The sequence below is a fragment of the Lynx canadensis genome, chromosome D4 (assembly GCF_007474595.2).
Source record: "Lynx canadensis isolate LIC74 chromosome D4, mLynCan4.pri.v2, whole genome shotgun sequence".
Classification (NCBI taxonomy): domain Eukaryota; kingdom Metazoa; phylum Chordata; class Mammalia; order Carnivora; family Felidae; genus Lynx; species Lynx canadensis.
Window position 1 is genome coordinate 76187959 of NC_044315.2, and position 19636 is coordinate 76207594.

Genomic DNA, 19636 nt, shown 5'->3' on the forward strand with positions numbered 1-19636 from the left:
AGCTAATTATAATTTAAAAAAAATACTCTTAATTAAGTGCAAACGACTACGTATTCATAATTTTGGTTAATCCTCATAGCAAAACTTATCTCCATTTAGAAATAAAGAAATGGACCAAGAGGTTAAGCAAGATTATTAGGGTGGGTTCTCATCTAGTCTTGGGTCCCAATCTCTGTTTTATCCTTGTGAACACGTGGCCTTACTGTGTAACCATCTGGGTGTCAGTTGCTTATCTAACAGGGTGGTTATGAGAATTAAGGGACTATGCATGGGAAGCGTTTAGCTGCAGCCAGACACCAAGTGCTCAAAGGTGGTAGCTGCGTTCTGTTTCCGTTGTATTATCATTGTGCAGGGTCACATACCTACGTGGTATTTCCAATTCAGGACCATGCAACCTCACCCCCTGTCCCTGCGCCTACACTGTACCACGTGGTCTGCTGCACTAGCAGGTACTGGACCTGGAACTGCCTCAGGGGACACAGGCGCTCAGCAGCCCTAGGCCTGACTGGCTGTACTGTGGGCTTCCTGGAGGGCGCTTTGCTCTGCAGGGGCAGCAGGTGCAGAGCGCGGTCTCCTATTTACCTCTCTTGAGGCCTCCCCACCGAGCAAGGAAAAGACTCCTCTCCCTTGAGCACTAGGTCCATCGCATGAACTCGAGTCTAGGCAGCCGCGTGTCCCAGGGAGAAACACGGAGCCCCAGAAACTTGCTCTGTAAGCGAGTCCAGCCTCCGCGCCCGCCCCCGGGGAAAGCTGTACTCTTCCCCTGGTCACTCCCTCACATGCGCTGGCCGCACTTCCGAGACGCCCTTCTGCCAGGAGCCCAGGCTCTGCTGAGGCCCGTTCCTGGACGTCACGGGTCAGCGAAGCGGGTAACGCACATATTGGAATCAGACACGAGTTCTGACTTAGCTCCGGACTCGCTGAGGGAACCTGGGCGGGCCGCTTTCCTCTCAGTTTCCCTGTCCGCACAAGGGGGGGACACAAAGCGGACGCGCGCGTTCCTAGGTCCCCACGTTCCCAGCTGGGAGCTAGCTTCTACTCCGCCCCTGAGCTACGGACGCTCGGATCCGTGTGACTACAAGCCCCAGCATGCCCCGGGGGCGGGGCGCAGTGACGGACAGACGGCTGTGCGAATTAGCGCCCGCCAAGGGGCGCGCGGCGGCGCGTGCGCAGAGGGCGGCGGGCGGGTGGGCTGGCGGCGGTGGACGCGTTGGAGCCGCGGGCGGTCAGGTAAGGGGCGGGAAGGAGGGTCCGGGACTGGGGACCGCGGCCTGAGTCGCGGGCCGTGGCTTAGCGGCGGGGCGGGGGGCCGCGCTGGCGTGCAGCGGCCGGCCCACGCCCGACTGGCAGGGTCTGGGGACCGGATCTGGGGGGCAGGACCAGGGTGGGGGTGGGGCTGCGAGGGACAGGCTCGGGAGGGATCCGAAGGGGCAGAGGAGCTCAGAGGAGATGCAGATCCGCTGGGAGGGGAGCGAGGGCCTCTCTCAGAATACCCGGTGCAGCATCTCGGGAGGCCTGAGGTAATGTGGGGGTCCCCGAGGAAAGAGGGGTGCAGCATCTGGGAGATGGGAGGGCATCTGAAGGCCCTGGAGGCATCGGGGGTGCAGAATTTCGGAAATAAAAAGGAACTGGGGGGCTCTGATGAGGTTTGGGGTGCCGCATCTCAGGAGGTTTGAGGCAGTCTGGGGTCACCATGCATTTGAGGGGCCAAAACCTGAGATCAGAGAGAGCAGGGCCTGGGGAGGAAGCGTTTTCCAGATGAGATCTGGGGAAAATTGAGGGCGTGAGTTCGTGGGGGAATCAGTGGGAGGCAGTGTCTTGTTAGCAAGGAGGGATCAAGCTGAGGTTTGAAGGCAGCACATGACATGGGGTGGATAAAAGGGGAAGGAACCAGGTTTGAGGTCGGCCCACTGCCTGATGGAATGCAGGACTTGGGGGCTCAGATTGAGGCGGGGCACAGAAGTCTGGGGTGTGCAGTTGGGATGCTATGCTGGGATGCAGGGCTGAAGGCTGCAGCGATTTGGAAACAGATGAAAGGATCTATGTCAGAGGCATTTGGGGCACATGAGTAAAGAATTGGTAAGGGCTGCAATACAGAGCCCAAAAGGCTGAATTGTCTGTTGTAAGACGGTTGGGATTTAGGGAGTGTTGAGGGGACAGGCTGGAGACATACTAACTGGGTTATAGAATGAAAGGGCTCTAAGGACCCTGAATAGGTTTATGGATTGGTGTCTCGGGCTGCTAAAGGAATTTTCCTGAAGTCTGCATGGGAGGCAAAGGGAGTACTATACTAGAGTCCCAAGGCCCTGGGGGGTAGTGTGTGAGAGTGGACTTGAGTGTGTGGAGTTTAGCAGAGTTCAGGGGTTCAGCAGCGGAGTCAGAAATCTTCAGGGATCAGGACTCCTGAAGGAGCCTGACTCTCCACGGGAGGGGCAAAATCCCCCTCCCTCCCTAACCAGAGATTGCTTATCACAGGGCAACTATGGCACTGCCAGTAACTCTGAACCCAGCCTGGGCTGCTGCAAGGGGTAGGCTTGGGAGGAGGAGGAGACAGTGGTTAAAGGAGGCAGAAAGCAGGAAACCGTTCAAGGTCATCTGCCTAAGTATTCCTTCCCCTGCCCCTCCGAGCTGTGATTGCAGATAGTATGGGAGACCTCCAGGGGATGAGTAGAACAAGACCTCAGGCCTTACCGTCTTTATCAGTTACATAAGTAGACTGAATTAATCCTGAATAAGGTCCACTACAGCTCCAAGAGGCAGTGACTCTGTGAGTGAGGTGTTTGGGCTGGAAAAGAATGACAGGAAGAGGGGAACACTGAGCATTTAGTCCTGCACCAGGTTCTAAAGAGAGGGTTCCTAATGAGACATGTGCAATACCTGGAAACGTTTTCGGCCCACACGGTTGGGGTACGGGGGACTACTGGCCTCCAGTAGGCAGACGCCAAGGAAACTGTTAAACATTGTACAGTGCACCGGTCAGCCCCGACAACAAAGAATTATCTGGCCCAAAAATGTCAGCAGTGCCAAAGCTGAGGAACTCTGCGCAGGAGTCAGATGTTCTGGATTCAAATCCTGGCTCTCTGTCTTCCCTCCTTTGTCATCTTGAATGAATTACTTAACCTCCCTGCGCTTGGCTCTTCATCTGTAAAACGGAATTAATCACAGGACGACATCATAGATGACCGTGAAGCTTCAGTGAGAGACATCAGAGTGCTTCGTGTCTGGTGCACAGCAAGCACGCAAAATTTAGTAATGTGTAATTTTTTATATGTGCTTTCTTACTCAGTTTGCCTCACAGCACTAGTCAACAGGCCCTACCATATCCAGTTTTACACGTGAGGCAGCTAAGTCCTGGGAAGTGACTTGTTTAAGGTTCCATAACTAGGATGACAGAGCTAGGCTCATATTCAGATCTCTGTAGCCTGTAACCCTGCGTATTCCCTCTTTCCTTGCTGGGGCCTGCTTAGTCTTACTGTCTCAGCCCCTTCCCCTCTAATGAAAGAACTGCCCGTGAGTATTGCTGAATATCCAATTGCACTCGAAAGGGGACAAAACTATCTCAATTAGGTAGGGAGTAGCCCTGGACTTTGTTCTTGATTTGCTCTTAGACCAGGACCAGTGGGCAGATAAGGGGAGGAGCCTGAAGTTAGACGGGATGAGGTGCTAGGGACTGAAGGGTGAGGTGTGGAGGCCGCTGGCTTGAAAAAAACACTTCACAGCAGAGACTGAAGCCGAAGGCAGTCACGCTCTGGAAAGTAACTCCTGGTTCTAAATGATCTCTTGGGTTTCTTTCCCCTGGGACAGAGTAACAGCATTTGCTCTGTCAGCTCCAGGACAAGCTACGGCACTGCTGAAGCCAGTTCAGGAACACAGTAGGACTGCATCAGAAGGCAAGAGATTTAGCTGGAATAGTCATACGCACCGCTATGGAAAACATGGGATAGGAATTGAATCAGCCTGGGAATCAGAGGCTTCAAGTCCAAAATCCCTCCTCTGCTGCTAATTTACTAGGTGACCTTGGACAGATACTTCTTAGCAGCCTCAATCTATTAAAAATAAGAATAGCAACCATTTACTGTTTATTATGTGCATTGACTCAGTTAATCCTGCCAATGATCCTGCCAACACTGTAGATGTTATTCCATATTTTGTAGATGAGAAAGCTAATAGGTTAAATGCTTTACCTAAGGCTTCATAGCACAGCGGGATGTGAGCCCACGTCTGTCTGACTCCTAAGTTATATTATACTAGTTTCATTAGAATGGCTTCTCCAATATTTAAAGCCTGTGCACCTGTGTCTGGAGAGTTTGGTAGTTAGGTTTACAAAGCCCTTTGGGTAGATCACTGTCCCTGCACACTGACGTGCTGCCTCTGTGACAGTCCTTCCATTTCGTCCTTTTGGTATAACAATTTGATTTAAAAATCATTCCTAGGTGCCTTTACCAACCTCTCAGCCAAACTGCCTAGAGCCAGTGGTAGCCTCATCAGCTAGGGAACCGTAACGGATGTTTTGAGTTGATGTGGTTTTATGACTGGGAGTTAACACCTGGATTTGAATCTCAGTTCTACTACCTACCAGCTTTGAGACTCTGTGTCCTTATTTATGAAGAGGAATAACAAACATGTATTTCACAGTGATTACGAGAATAGGAGATAATGTATAAAAGATGCCTGACATCCAATAAATGGTAGTTTTATAAGAGCACTTCTAAGAGGAAGGCATTGCTAGAAGGGAACTGAAGGTTCCTTTGCCAAATTTCAGTGACCCTAAGCAGCCCCTGCCAGTCTCCCCCCAACTCCCATCCCCTCCTCTACCTTTCCCAGGATCTGCTCCCTGATCCTTTCATCAAAAGCTCATGGTTAAGTGAACATGTGTTGTATGTAGATAAAGCAACTGGAAGAGGGGTGGGTGAGTCGAGATGAGTTGGAGGTCCTCTGAGAAAGAACTGTTGGTTTTTCCCATATTCAAGATTCTTTGTCACATTGGCAGCATTGGTATTAACCCAAACGTTTGTGGAAGATATAAGGGAATCTTTCCAGCGCCTGCTGTTTTAGAAGAGGAAGAAAAGTGTCTTTCCATCAAATTCTATTATTGGTTTAACTTATTCTTGACATACTTTAGCTGAGGTTTCCTTTTCTACAAACATTTTCTTCTGAGTTGTTTTGTATGTCTCAGACTGGTACAGCTTTGGGGGGAAGTCATGCTTGTGTTTCCCTATAAGCTCCTACTTGTTGAGTTTCTCTTAGCTGTTGGCAGGTACCTTAAACGCCCTGTGTAAATAAACTTCAGACCCTCTTCCACACAAGATTAGGCAGGTGTCATGAGAGGACCTCCCTGACTTTGTAAAATCGCTCCTGTTAGCACCTCCCAGAGAACGACCATTGGGGGCCCGGAGATGGTTGTGTACTTGGTCAGCATTCCATTCAAACACAAGAGGAATACATACAGTTTAGAAAGGAAATGTGATAAGCCTTGCAAAACCACCCGCCTGCCAAACCAGAGGAGGGTGGCAGTGGAAAATGAATCTTTATGCTTTGTGAAAGGAAACGTAGTACTACTATTTTACATGTTTTCTGGTTTTTAGGTAAGTCGCTCTATTCATGTTTGGGTTTGTTCAAAATTATATCCCTAGTGTTTTTATGGGGCTAGACTCAGTGTGTGCTCAAGTAAAGATTTGTTTAATTAATTGCTTAAAGTTCTTCAGTTCTGCTGACGGCCTAAGCCCCCAGGGAGTTGACACATGCACGGCCTTTGGGCATCTCTAATCTTTTGATTCAGAGATCAGGTAAAAACTCTTTGGTGAAGGCTCAGAACTTTTACTTTTGAAACTTGCATATTTGGTATCTTCATACAGTATGCTTGTTGTAAAGTGCATATTCTTTTCTTCTCATTGGCTGAGTAGTGGCTGCCCCTGCACTCTTATAAATACTGCACAGTTAATTGTATGCTTCCCTTGGTGCTATACTAAGTGTGTTATTCACATAATCCCATTTAATCCTTACAATAACCTTGTGAGGAAGATACTGTTGTAAATCCCGTTTTCTTAGATAAACCAAGAACTAGAGAGGTTACTTGTCCAAGTCTCCACAGTGAGCAGTAGGGCCAGGATTGAAATCCAGAAAGCCTGATTCCTGAGCCCTCTTTCTTAGTCTGTATAATACTGGTTACCTCCAGTTCCTGTCTTTTAGTCCTCGTTCTGCCATATGATTAGCAAGTTCTCGATTTCTCTCTCCTGATCTCCGTTTACTCATCTATTTTACTCTTTGAGATCACTACTAATTCTAGCATTCCATATTTAGTCCCTAGTAGAAGAAGCCTATTTTCTGGGCAAAAGAAGTTGTGAATTCATGTGCCAGTCAGTTTCTAGCATGAATACCTAGTGTCCTCAATCAAATTCTTTCAAAGCTGGCCAGTCTCTTTATTAATCTTCATGTGCTTTTATATGTCATGAAAAGAAAGATGTGTCATCCTTTGAAAATGTAGTTTATAAACTGAATGCTTGGTTTATACTAGTACTAGTTGTTGTTATTGTTAATACCATTGCTAGTTGTTACTAAAACTATGATAGATAGCAGTTTTTCATTTCATACCTGCCGGTTTCCAGACTAGGCACTTCACATGCATTATCCTTAATTTCTTACTTTTTGTAAAGTAAGAAAACAAATTTGGTGAGGTTAAATAACTTACCTATTGTCCCACACCTTGAAAATGACAGTGCTGATTTGACCCCAGTTCTGTCTGACTTCAGGGTTCATGGGTTTCTGTTTGCTTTTTGTTTTTTCCTGCTATCCTGGTTGTTTAAATAAATCATGGACTGGGGAAAGCCTGGTGGTGCCAGAAACGGCTGGATTAGGCTAGGGTAGGACTATAGAATTTTCCTGAGTCTTAAGGCCGCTGAAGCAAACACAGCTGAAGGGGTAGATTCTCGCCTGAAGAGCTGGCCTGGTATCAGGAGGCAATGTGCAGTATTAATCATGAGATCAGAACAGTGATGGGAGAGTGCATGGGCTGAGGTGAGCAGTCAAGAGTTGAGAGTACAAAGACAACAGGAAACATATTCAAGGTATCATGAAGTCAGACAACACTATTATAAAGAATGTGTTGGGGGTTCATTCTGATTGGTTTTAGATTTTATAGCTGGCAGAAAATGGGCAGCTAACTTAGAGACTTGGGATGGTTAGACAGTTCCTGTCACCCGTCTGGCCCTTTCATGGAAACTGAGTTTGAATTAACTTTCCATCTGAATCACTGTCAGTATTAACAGTAGTGGTTAGATACACGCTTCTGGAGGAGAGGGAACGTATCTGCTTGTCACACAGAGCTCTGTGTTGGGCTAGGATCCTACTGAAGGCAGTGTTCCCAGCTCCTAGAGATGGGAGACATAGTTTAGGCTTTTTCCAAGTCTGAGGTATATCCCTGATGCTTTAGTGATGGCAGCTCCAACGTTCCTGGCAAAGCATGCCAGCATTAGAGTAGGAATCCTTGACATTCTCCTCTGCCTCAGAGAGCCTAGTGAAGCTGCAGGCAGCTGAGGTATTTTAGGATATGGATGTGGGCATAGTAAATTCATTTTTCAAAGTGGATGGCTTAGACAGGGCGGTAAGAAGCTTTTTAATTGAAGGAGGTGGTACGACATTCCAGAAAGCTGGGGAAAGAATTTGCTAGTATTTTTACAGGTTGGCAGGTTTGTTTAATTAGCTGATCTGCAGTGCCAGCTTTGGGAAGAACAGATGTCCCTTGCATTGTAAGGTGACATGCTCTTGATCTAAACACCAAATGTTGCCCTCAGTCTGTTGTCCCAGATGACGGAAGAAGGGACCGAAGCTATTGGTTTAGAACTAAGGTTTGCATGGATTCTGAGTTGAGGTTTCTATCAGCATTTCTCAACTACTGTGCCCAGACCCATGGCATTTAAGAAGTCAGTATTAAGTTTCAGATATTCACTTGGGACCTTATAGGTTCATGATACGTGATAATGTGTCATTTTGTTGAGACGTGGATTTGAATCATAATGGTTTGCCAGGCTGCTGTGTGAGAGTGGGTCACCCAGCTAATAAATCAATGTAGCCCATTTTATAGAAGCTAAATACCGTAGCAATAGTATTGTTCTTTCTTATTTGTGGAGAAAAGGATATGCTATAAGACAGCGTTTCCCAGAGTATGGTCTGGAGAACACTTGTTAACAAGTGTTATTACACCAGTGGCGGGGGGGGGGGGGGGGGGAGGGGAAGCTTGAAGTAATTCTGGGTTAAACAAAGTTAAAGGTTATCTATACTGCATGGTTTCACCGTGTGTGGGCTTTGTGACCCTGCGCCAGTGTTTCTGACCCAGTGTTTCCTCATGGCAAAATGAGATGATAAAAACAGCACCTACTTTATAGGGGCATGAGGCAGATTAAATGAGATTAAGTATATGAAGCATCTAGTGTGGCATCCAGCACATAGAAGGTACTAGATGTATAATGGTTTCCCTTCCAGTAGAAGGGAAGTGGGATTTCAGAGAGGTTGGATTGCTTTTGGATACTGTGTGTGTCTGCTGTTGAGTACTTGTCAGATCGCGATGCAAAGCTAAATACGGGGAATTCTGTAATACACATCTAGTACGCATCTCTGCATAGACGCCCTTTCTTCTGTATGCATGGAGAAAGTTGATGGCATTTGCGGAGCTCTTCTCAGCTTGCTGCATTGTCCTTAAAACCCAGCTAACTTGCCCTCCTCTTCTCCTTGATGGCTGAGGATCTGCATTTCAGGACAGCACAGATGTGGCTGTAGAATTTGCATTTAAGAAGGGCTACAATTTACCCACATGCCTCACCTTGTCAGATCTGTTCATTCTAATTTGGGGTATAAATATACAATGACGGAAGTCTCAGAGCACTGAGATCTCTGTTCTATTTCCTGAGCATATGTGGATCAAGGTGGGTGGGAGTATTTATGGCGTGTACTTAGAGAAGCAGGGGGTGTTCCAGGCCAAAAATAAATGGTCTTGATAAGGCACTACTGGTTTTTAAATCACTGGGCTTGAGTCTTTGGTTATCTTAGCTCCACCACTTTCCTACTTCAATCTACTCATTTTAGTGATTGTACTTCTGGAATATTGCTCCCATGCATCTTCGTTCCATTTCCACCCCTTGCTGTCTAGTTCAGCCTCCCTATTACCTCCCCCAGGCGGTTTTGCAGCAGCTTCCAGACTAGGTTCTCCGCCTTTTCACCTACTCCATTCAAGCTCTGATCCTATCAGTTCTCTGCTTCAAAACATGCATTGCTTCACCATGCCTGTCAAAATGAAATCCAAAGGTCTCATTTCGGCTCTGAAGACTTCTTATAATTATTCTCATAATCACGCCGGTTACTTTAATCTACCTACATTCTCCCCACAGTTTTAACCTTAAGGATGAGAGAAAATAGAACTAAAATTTATCTAAGACTTTTTTGGTGCTAAGCCAAAACTTAGCATTTCATACACTGCCTATATCATCTCATGTAATCCTCGCGTTGACCTTGTGAAGGCAGTATTATTTCATTGTACAGATGAGGAAACAAATGTATACAGGCAACAGGTTCTCCTTCAAATACCCTGAAGTTCTTGCTCTTCCCCTTGCCTTCTAACCTTTGTTAAGACTGCCCTTTGTCTGGTACTCCCTTTCTCCCATCTCTACGTATCTGTGCACCCTTCCAGAGCCCTATCCAGTGCCATCCCCAGCCCCTACTGAAAATTCTATTTCCCTTCAAATTAGAGTAGATGCCTCAGAGCCTCCATCTAACTGAGTTTATGTCTTATTTATGATACTGCTTTCTGCCTTGGCTATTATTTGCCTATACGTCTTGTCCCTTTTCCTGAAGTTTGAGATCTGAAGGGCAGGATTTCTATCCTGAAAACCTAATATAGGACAGCACGTGGTACCTAGTCCTAGTTGGGTGGATTGGTGAGTAGATAGGGGAATAGATGCATGAAAAATACATGTATTTCCCGACCTAATGTTTTACGGATCACTTGAATTTTCTGTTTCCCTGTATGCTTCCCAGGACCCCGAATGTGACATGGTGAACTCTATATAACATAATAAAACAGGCTCCATGATTTTGGTCACATAGTTTTCTTTGCCTAAAATGCCTTTATCCCACAAGGCCTTGTTTCTTTCCAGACCTGTCACAGAAGTGACACTGTTTCTGGGAAGCCCTTCCCAGTTCCTCTGGGAACTATTACTCCGTCCACCGTGCACCCACAGAACTTTGTGTGTAGTCCTTTCCTGTAATTTTCTTAGGCTTTTCCCCTAATATAAATGGAGTTGTAGATGTCAGTAATCACTAACATTAATCAGGCATGATGCTGGCCATGGGCTGTGCTAAGTGCGTCGTAGTCATCATGTTGCTTAACCCTTCCAAAACTCATATAAAGTAGATACTGTTATTACTTCAATTTTATAGATGGGTGATGGGGAAACCGAGCTTTGGGAAGTTTAGGCCACCTCCTTAAGGTCACACAACTAAGTATCAGAGACTCGAGAACCTGAATTCTTACCTACTATGCAGTGCTGCATCTGTTCCCTTTCCCTGTGTATCACGGTCACCTAACAGACTTCAACAAGTATTTGTTAAACACGTCAGTCGCTGGATGAGAGATGGTAGCTGTTCTCTGGATGTTTCTTGAGTAAATTAGTTCATGCAGGCAGTGCAGTAATGGCTTCTTATTCTTATTAACAGGCTTTGACCCTCTGGAGCATGAATGCCAAGCTGTTCGGTCCTGGGCTGTGTTAGCAGGCCCCTCAGAGGAAGTGCGATGGCCGCAGCAGCGGCTGCGTCTCACCTGAACCTGGATGCCCTCCGGGAAGTGCTGGAATGCCCCATCTGCATGGAGTCCTTCACAGAGGAGCAGCTGCGGCCCAAGCTCCTGCACTGTGGCCACACCATCTGCCGCCAGTGCCTGGAGAAGCTCCTGGCCAGTAGCATCAATGGTGTGCGCTGTCCCTTCTGCAGCAAGATTACCCGCATCACCAGCCTCACCCAGCTGACGGACAACCTGACCGTGCTGAAGATCATTGACACGGCGGGGCTCAGTGAGGCCGTGGGGCTGCTCATGTGCCGGTCCTGTGGGCGGCGGCTGCCCCGGCAGTTCTGCAGGAGCTGCGGCCTGGTGCTGTGTGAGCCCTGCCGGGAGGCTGACCACCAGCCCCCTGGCCACTGTACGCTCCCCGTCAAAGAGGCGGCCGAGGAGCGGCGCCACGACTTCGGAGAGAAGCTGGCCCGTCTGCGGGAGCTCATGGGGGAGCTGCAGCGGCGGAAGGTAGCCTTGGAAGGGGTCTCCAAGGACCTCCAGGCCAGGTATAAAGCAGTGCTCCAGGAGTACGGGCACGAGGAGCGCAGGGTCCAGGAAGAGCTGGCCCGCTCTCGGAAGTTCTTCACGGGCTCTCTGGCCGAGGTGGAGAAGTCCAACAGTCAGGTGGTGGAGGAGCAGAGTTACCTGCTTAACATTGCCGAGGTGCAGGCCGTGTCTCGCTGTGACTACTTCCTGGCCAAGATCAAGCAGGCGGACGTCGCGCTCCTGGAGGAGACCGCAGACGAGGAGGAGCCAGAGCTCACGGCCAGCCTGCCCCGCGAGCTTACCCTGCAGGACGTGGAGCTGCTTAAGGTCGGCCACGTCGGCCCCCTCCAAATCGGGCAGGCTGTTAAGAAGCCCCGGACCGTCAACATGGAAGACTCCTGGGCCATGGAGGCAGCAGCCTCTGCTGCCTCCACCTCTGTTACGTTCAGAGAGATGGACGTGAGCCCCGAGGAAGTGGTCGCCAGCCCGAGGGCCTCGCCTGCGAAGCAGCGGGGCTCCGAGCCAGCCGCCAACATCCAGCAGTGCCTCTTCCTCAAGAAGATGGGGGCCAAAGGCAGCACGCCAGGCATGTTCAACCTCCCGGTGAGTCTCTACGTGACCGGTCAGGGCGAGGTGCTGGTTGCCGACCGAGGCAACTACCGAATCCAAGTGTTCACTCGCAAAGGCTTTTTGAAGGAGATCCGCCGCAGCCCCAGTGGCATTGACAGCTTTGTGCTGAGCTTCCTTGGGGCTGATCTGCCCAACCTCACGCCTCTCTCAGTGGCCATGAACTGCCAGGGGCTGATTGGTGTGACTGACAGCTATGACAACTCCCTCAAGGTATACACCTTGGATGGCCACTGCGTGGCCTGTCACCGGAGCCAGCTGAGCAAACCCTGGGGCATCACAGCCCTTCCATCTGGCCAGTTCGTGGTAACTGATGTGGAAGGTGGAAAGCTCTGGTGCTTCACTGTTGACCGGGGGGCAGGGGTGGTCAAATACAGCTGCCTCTGTAGTGCTGTGCGGCCCAAGTTTGTCACCTGCGACGCTGAGGGCACCGTCTACTTCACGCAGGGCTTGGGCCTCAATCTGGAGAATCGGCAGAACGAGCACCACCTGGAGGGCGGCTTCTCCATTGGCTCTGTGGGCCCCGATGGGCAGCTGGGTCGCCAGATTAGCCACTTTTTCTCAGAGAATGAGGATTTCCGCTGCATTGCCGGCATGTGTGTGGATGCTCGTGGCGATCTCATTGTGGCCGATAGCAGTCGAAAGGAAATTCTCCACTTTCCCAAGGGCGGGGGCTATAGTGTGCTCATTCGAGAGGGGCTCACGTGTCCAGTGGGCATCGCCCTCACTCCTAAAGGGCAGCTGTTGGTCTTGGACTGTTGGGATCACTGCATCAAGATCTATAGCTACCATCTGAGAAGATACTCCACCCCTTAGGGGATAAAAGAGAACAGGTTCTTCTCCCCAGCCAGCTCCCTACCCAACCCCCACCCCCACCCCCACCCCCACCCTTATTCCTGGGTTATTGGTGGTATTGTAGAGTGCGCTTGGCCTAGGTCTTCATTCCCGCTGGCTAATCTTAGAATTTTAGAAGCTCTGTCTTTTTGTAGTTTTTTGTTTCTGTTTGTTTGTTTCTTTGCATTATTTTCTTCCTAAATTTAGAGCTTTAACATGCATTGCCCCAAATAAGACATATGATATGGGGTTAACTGAAGTTTGATTAGAATTTAGGCACTTCTGAGGCTTCAGTAGAGAGCCTCCTGCCCCTGTATTTGAAATTTGCCCTTATACTGAATCCCTGTTGATTTCCCTCTTTTGGCCTCGTTAACCCCGGTCCCATATTTCCCTCCTATTATAATGTGTTTCATCTGTGATACTTTCTCTTCAGCTCTGCTGCATTTAGTGTGCATGCTCCACCTTTCGTTTCAGACATCACAGCCCTGGGGCATGATGTCTCAGGTCTCTTCACCTTTACCAGAGTGAAAGCTCACTCATTTAGTGCCACCAAGAGACATACACAGTCCCTTTGGACCTCTCGGCTCTGGAGGTTTTGTGCCATCTTGGATTGGTCTCTAATTGCAGATGTGACAGAGGATGAATTGACCCTAGTTGGTTGGTATGGAAGACTTCAGCCTGGAAATTGCTCGCCTTTTATAGGAGCATATAGACTGGAATTATTTCAAAGCACAGAAAGATGGGAATAAACAAATACAAATGCTAATATAGTCAGTAAACACCCTTGGAGAGTCTCTAGAGTTCATCATTTTTCATATTACCTCTCTCCACTGACCTGTGCTAAGAGTTGTCTGCAGAATTGTACAACACAGGCCAGGGCCAGCAGAGTGGAGATGTGGGCACATCGCATTTTCATTACTAAGACAAAACTGTTGGGTCTTTATTCTGTATTTTCCTCAAGTGACTGCACAGTATTTGGTTTTGAGATTTATTTCCATTCCTCTATCAGAATTAAATAATTGATAACTGTTTCTTCATCGCTGGTGTTCATGTCTTTTAATTAAATATGGGATTTGGGAGATGGAGAGAGAGAAGTTGCATCACGCCGCTTTGCTTCCATATCTGACACTGCATTCTTTGAGAGCGTTAGGATCTACCCCAGCCCAAAATCAGCCTAAGGCACCATTATGTAAAAATGATCCAAATCTTACTCTCACCCACAGGTATACAGAATCAGCCCCCAAGGTTGATAGAGTCACCAGCGCTCTGTTAGGAAATGAGCTTCTACCATTTGCGTTATCCTTATAATTACAGTTCAAAAAGGGAAGAAGTCTTGTCTTTAAAAAGACCAAAACTGGATAAGGGGAATCGTGACAAGGCTTCTCGGGCTTTGTTTTTGCTAAGCAGCATATTTTGCTCGTAGATGCAGGGCCAAAGACCTATCACCCTGCTTTTCAAAGAAACAAAATTTGCTGAGCTGGGCTACTCAAAATTGTTTTTTGTTGTTTTTGTCTGTTTTTGTTTTTGTTTGTTGTTTGGTGGTCGCGTTGCTTTTTTGGCTTCTGTTGTAATAGCTGCCAAAGAATAGGAAAGGAAATAATTGGTAGGATGTTGAATTAGTTCCTCTTGTGCTTTTCACCTGGAGAAAGCCCCGTGTTCTGATTATGAAATTGCACCCAATTTCCAAAGATCGTAGAATTGAGAAGAAACTGATCCAATTAAAAGTGCATCACAAATGGCTCCAGTAGTTATCAGAGCCACTTTCTCTGTGATGGCACCTGGCAGTAGGAGGTCTGTCTTCGCTGTCAGTGGGGGGCTTGCTGAGGCAATAACAGTGGTCGAGGCCTCTGGCACAGGGTCTGCAGCACAGAAATGTACATTGTGGGCTGGCTTGACGTAAATGGGCCAGAAACCCTGTAGCTGCCGATGCTTTTGGAGGCAACTGCTATCACCAGTGCTGTTCAGCACTTAGGGCTTCCCGTTGCTGAACTATGCTCATGCCGTGGTCCTCAAGTATGGCAGGCACCTGCTGACTCCGAATGGGTGGGAAATGGACGCCTCCTGAATAGTTTTTTCTTTGATGTGAATATTTCAGGCTGTGCTTAGTCCAATCAGTTTTCAATTACCTACCGTGTTGACTCAATCACATACGTAGTACATCCCCAGGACACCGTTTTCCTCAATTATAGCAGTTTCTGTTTGTTGTTTGTTGTTTGTTTTTAAGCAACAGTGCCCTTAGTTGAGTAAAGTCTCACATGCCAGTCTGTCATGTCAAGTAGATCACCCCTGCTCTGGGTGAAGCAGGTTTGTGGGCCTGGAGAAGAGGCTTTATTTATCCCCTCATCTAACCTCCTGTTTATTCTTACAAAACTCTTGCGAATCTACAGAACACTTTCTGAAAACCATTGCTAATCTTCCATGTGGCCATGGACAAGCCATTTCACCTTTCCCCTTCTGGAAAATGATGGAAATGATTCTTCACAGGAAGGGTGTAAAATACGAGACAATGGATGCAAAACTACTTGGATGTAGTCCTTGGCGTACTCAACAGGTGACAGCTGTTCCTGTCTTCCCTGAGTGGCATGAGGTGATCCAACCACTCCAAACTATACTTTCCCTCTTTCCTATTTTATGGGTTCCTAATTGCCAGCCGCAACTTTTCTCAGGCATTTCCTCTCCTGGTCACCTGTTCCTTTCTATTATCACTCTCCCTATTTCATGTGTCTATTATTGTATAAATTGCTGTGAGCACATAGCATGGTCCCTAACAAAATATATCCTCAGTTATTTAATTGGCTGCTGTTTACTTGCTAATGATGATAGGTCTCCAGTAACCTTCATCTTCTTAACGTAGTAGCCCCCTCACGTTGGACAAAACGGTATTCTTAGGCAACAGATTACTTACAGGTTAGTTAAGTCCCTGCCTCCCTTTATCATTCTGAGTAATTAACTTAGAAATTAAGGTTTTAGAGCAACGATTCATTCAGTATTTCTTGAGTACCTACTGTGGGCCAGGCACTATGGAAAGTGTTCAGAAAAGAAAAAAAATAATAAATGATATTCATGTGTCTACTCTTTCAGAAATTGTTTCAGTCTTTCCTAAGATACTTGAAATCTAATGTTACATTGCCGTGGACTTCCTGAGAGGCCAGGGATAGGCACTGCCTGAATGATTGTAAGGGCCAGTCCCAATGTACACTCCAGCCAGAGACAGTCCGCAGAGGGACACTCCATTATTCCAGTCAGTAAGATAAACTTGGCTGGAGTCCTACAGTGTTCCTGTGGGTAAGGCAAGTAATGCTTAAGTAGTTGTACTTTTAATCTAGTGCTAATTAATGGCCTCTTAAAGGTAAAGTGTTACCCAGCTCTGTCGCAGGGAAGTAGAAGGCAGAGCTTGGTATGAAACTGGGGGCTCTGTCTTGCACCTGACTAGGCTGCTGATTTGTACTCAGGACGTACAGCCCCTCGAGGGATCTCAAAAACAAATTACAGATATGAAATAGCAGATGCCTGGATGAATTTTACAAGCAGGGCAGTGGTGAGGTACAAAGCTGCTTAGCAAAATACATACTTACACTCCAGACCTATGGCTATATCTTGTCAATATCATTAATATTCATGCTCTCCTGGCTAAGTCCGAAGTTAGTGAGGCAGCTCTGGGACTGCCAATGTATTCTAGTGGGAAAGTCACTGGACTTCGTCTAGGTCTGAATCACAGCTCTGCCCTTGACCTACTCAGGTGGCCTCGGGTGATCAACACACCTCTCCAACAGTTTCCCAGTCTGTAAAGAGGTTAGACTAGATCGTTGGTAAAATCCCTTTTAGCTCTACGATTTTAATTACTCTTTAACCAACTAGAATTGTTGCATTTTGCCTCATTGTTTTTGCCTAATTCTTGCTATAACTGTGTTTAATACATTAGAGTGGTAGAAAGAACCTCCACTTTGTAATAATCAGCTCCACTTTGGTCCAAGTCCTTACTCTGCCCCAACTACTGGAACTTACTAGGCTCTTGTCACTCTGCTGAACTATTGTTTCTTCATCTGGTGGAAGGCAAAGACAGTTTACGTTTTACAGCGCTTTTGTGAGAATTAAAAGATACAAATGGGATGGCATACGTAGAAGTACCTAATTCAGAAAGTGTGAGGTGCTCAGGGAACGTGACTTCCCGTCGTGCTGCACTGATGTGAAATTTTCAAGTTAACGTCGGGAGACTGCAGACCTGTGTTGGTGTTGCGGGTGGCACTGCTCAGCTTCTGAAGGAAAAGCCTACTGGAGGGAGAGAGGGATTCCTGGAGAGGTGGAGGCAAACACTCATAGTACTGTACCCCCCAAGGGAAGCTGCACGTCAAGCTTAAAGGCTAATTATTTGATGAAAGTAGTCAGGATGTCATCTTGACTGTTTTTGAGAGGTTAAATGGAGTCACAATTTTTATATACAGACATATATATGTATGTATTGTGTGCATGTGTGTGTATTTATTTCAAGACAGAAATATGCGTGTTTAGCTATTCTGCTAGATGGCTAGCATTAAAAGGATTTTTCCTCTGGGTCATTATTCATGAACTCAAGTAATTACAAAAATTAACATAAGCCATTAGAGTGCAATTGCTGGCTGCATCTTGGGCTCTCCTGGAAACAAAGGCTGGTTGTCACGGACACTGAACCTGTGGCCCTCCATCCCTTGCTGCCCATTCGGCCTTGGGTCGGGGAAGCAGCACTCTGAAAGTTCAGCACAGCCACGAGACTCCCCTGCTATAGCACAGAGCCAAACGTAGGCCCTCGGCATACCTCGTCTGTAGGACAGGGTCCCCCCTCCATCCTTGGTCCTTGGCTGGATACCATGGTGCTGGAGAAGGTCACCCCTTTTCCAAGACCCCTTGGCTATCTGAGGAGTCCCCTTGGGTCAACCCAGTAACTTTATAGATGGCATCACCAACCATCATATATGATCGAATTTTCTGGAAAGCTGCTGCTTTTCAGTCCTTCACTGGGATGTTCCTGATAACGAGACAGGACCTAAGAGGCAACACAACTGGCCAAACTTCATGCAGTCCCCTTTTCACTGGACGCCCTGGCCAACAGTCCACCCCATCTCCACATTCCTCTGTACTCTTGGGCCATTGCCAAAGATGTGTTCATCTGGTCCAGTCAGTGGGTGCAACAGTCCTCCATCTAGGATCTCTGGGACTCTCTTGTGTCACAGATACCCGAAACAAATCAAGATCACACATGTCTCTACACAAACTAAATTGATAACAAAAGTCCTCACTAAGACACTTTATCGCCTTCAGAGTTTCAGACATTATTGATAGTGACCAAAGCACTCATTTCATTTCTCAAAATACACAGCGTTGGGCTCTTATATAAGGCATTTAGTAGAATTTTCATTTCCCTTACCACCCTCACACTGCAGCCCGCATAGAGTGCCATAATGGCTTACTTACACATGTTCAAGTTCAATTAAATGAATCATAGCACATTTCAGTAACCAAACATCCAGGGTGAATTGTAATGATTCTGACTCCATATTTGATGCTTGGATTCTGACAGCATCCAAGCCCCGCTACTCCCCACTTCCCCATCAGCCCCTCATTTGGCAAACCCAGGTGCTCCCACTCTTGGTGCCAGAGGGAATTTTAAACAGTGGAGACATACCCCAACCCCCCTGCCCATTATATACTAGCCAGGCCAGTCTCTCCTTGTTTTCTCAAGCCACTTGGGACCTTCGGGAGAGCAGAAAGCCTCATTATGTGAGCGATTAGCCCTTTTATATCTTGATGTGTGGGTGGGAGCATCAGTTCTGTGGCCAAACCGCATGCATACCGGGTGGGAGTCCATCCCACTACTGCCCTGTGACGGCACACTTCAGAGTATGATAAATTAAGTTTTACGAATGTAGTTTATGAGCAACCACATGAATAAGACTGTGTTTCTGTGAAATGACAATATCTAAACTTGAGAATAAAAACCCTAACTGTCTCAGGCCCAAGGACCTGAAACTTGTTTGCAAGCCTGATGATTCTAGAGCAGGGTTAGAAATAAACTGTAAATATCGGCTCAGAGGGTGGAAAGGGAGCGGGCCTGCTTCGTATCTCCCCTGATCCTGGCTCAGGGCTGGATGCAGGAGAAGGAAGCTTGTGCCGACGGATGTGCTGGAAGAAACGTGTGATCCATACACAGATGGGCCATCCGCCCTGCACCTCCCGTAAAGGCTACTTAATTCTTAGCTAAATGAAAGGTACAAATGCTGAGGCCAAAGCCCTAGCAGGATGTATTCTTCTCTCCTGCTCTGGTATCGATGGCTGCACAGGCCCTTCTCCCTCCTCCATGAAATGGGAGACGTTAACGCCAGCCTACCTAACATGCACTATCCCACAGCATTTTACAGAAGGAAAAGCTGGCCAGAAACGAGAAGCATGCACAGCCCCTCTAAATGAAATAAAGCCGGTCTAAAGAAAACCTCAGAAACAATACTGGGCCCAGGGTTGGGGGGGGGGGGGAGGGTGGGGAAGGCTGCTCCCTGAGGAGACAAGTTGCAAAAGGGGAGCTGTGTCTTTATACAGGGAGCTCTGTCTCCTATGACGGTTACCAACCGGGTCCCAAACCTGCATTTTCGGTTTGTTTGTTTTTCCCCCTCATTACCAGTCTGGGGTATGTCCAGCTGCCCACTTTGTACTGCCAATCGGGATGTGTACTGTGGGCTGCTTTGCTGGATGAAGACCTCCCTGAGAACCCTCACGCTCACTGTCCTCAAACCTGAGCTCTGCTCTCCAACACCGGCTGACCTTCCTTTGCTCTACTTTAAGAAACCCTTCTGGGGCGCCTGGGTGGCTCAGTCGGTTGAGCGTCCGACTTCGGCTCAGGTCATG

General features: G+C 47.6%; 2 protein-coding genes across 2 annotated transcripts in view; one reads left to right on the top strand and one right to left on the bottom strand.

Moving 5' to 3' along the window:
* ASTN2 (astrotactin 2) overlaps positions 1-19636 on the bottom strand; it is a 754139-nt gene that overhangs the window by 204896 nt on the left and 529607 nt on the right. The window lies entirely within an intron of this gene.
* Positions 1170-13800, top strand: TRIM32 (tripartite motif containing 32). The gene is made up of 2 exons (XM_030293743.2): positions 1170-1230; positions 10705-13800. The coding sequence occupies exon 2, from the start codon at positions 10727-10729 to the stop codon at positions 12743-12745; it is 2019 nt and encodes a 672-aa protein (XP_030149603.1). The 5' UTR covers positions 1170-1230; positions 10705-10726; the 3' UTR covers positions 12746-13800.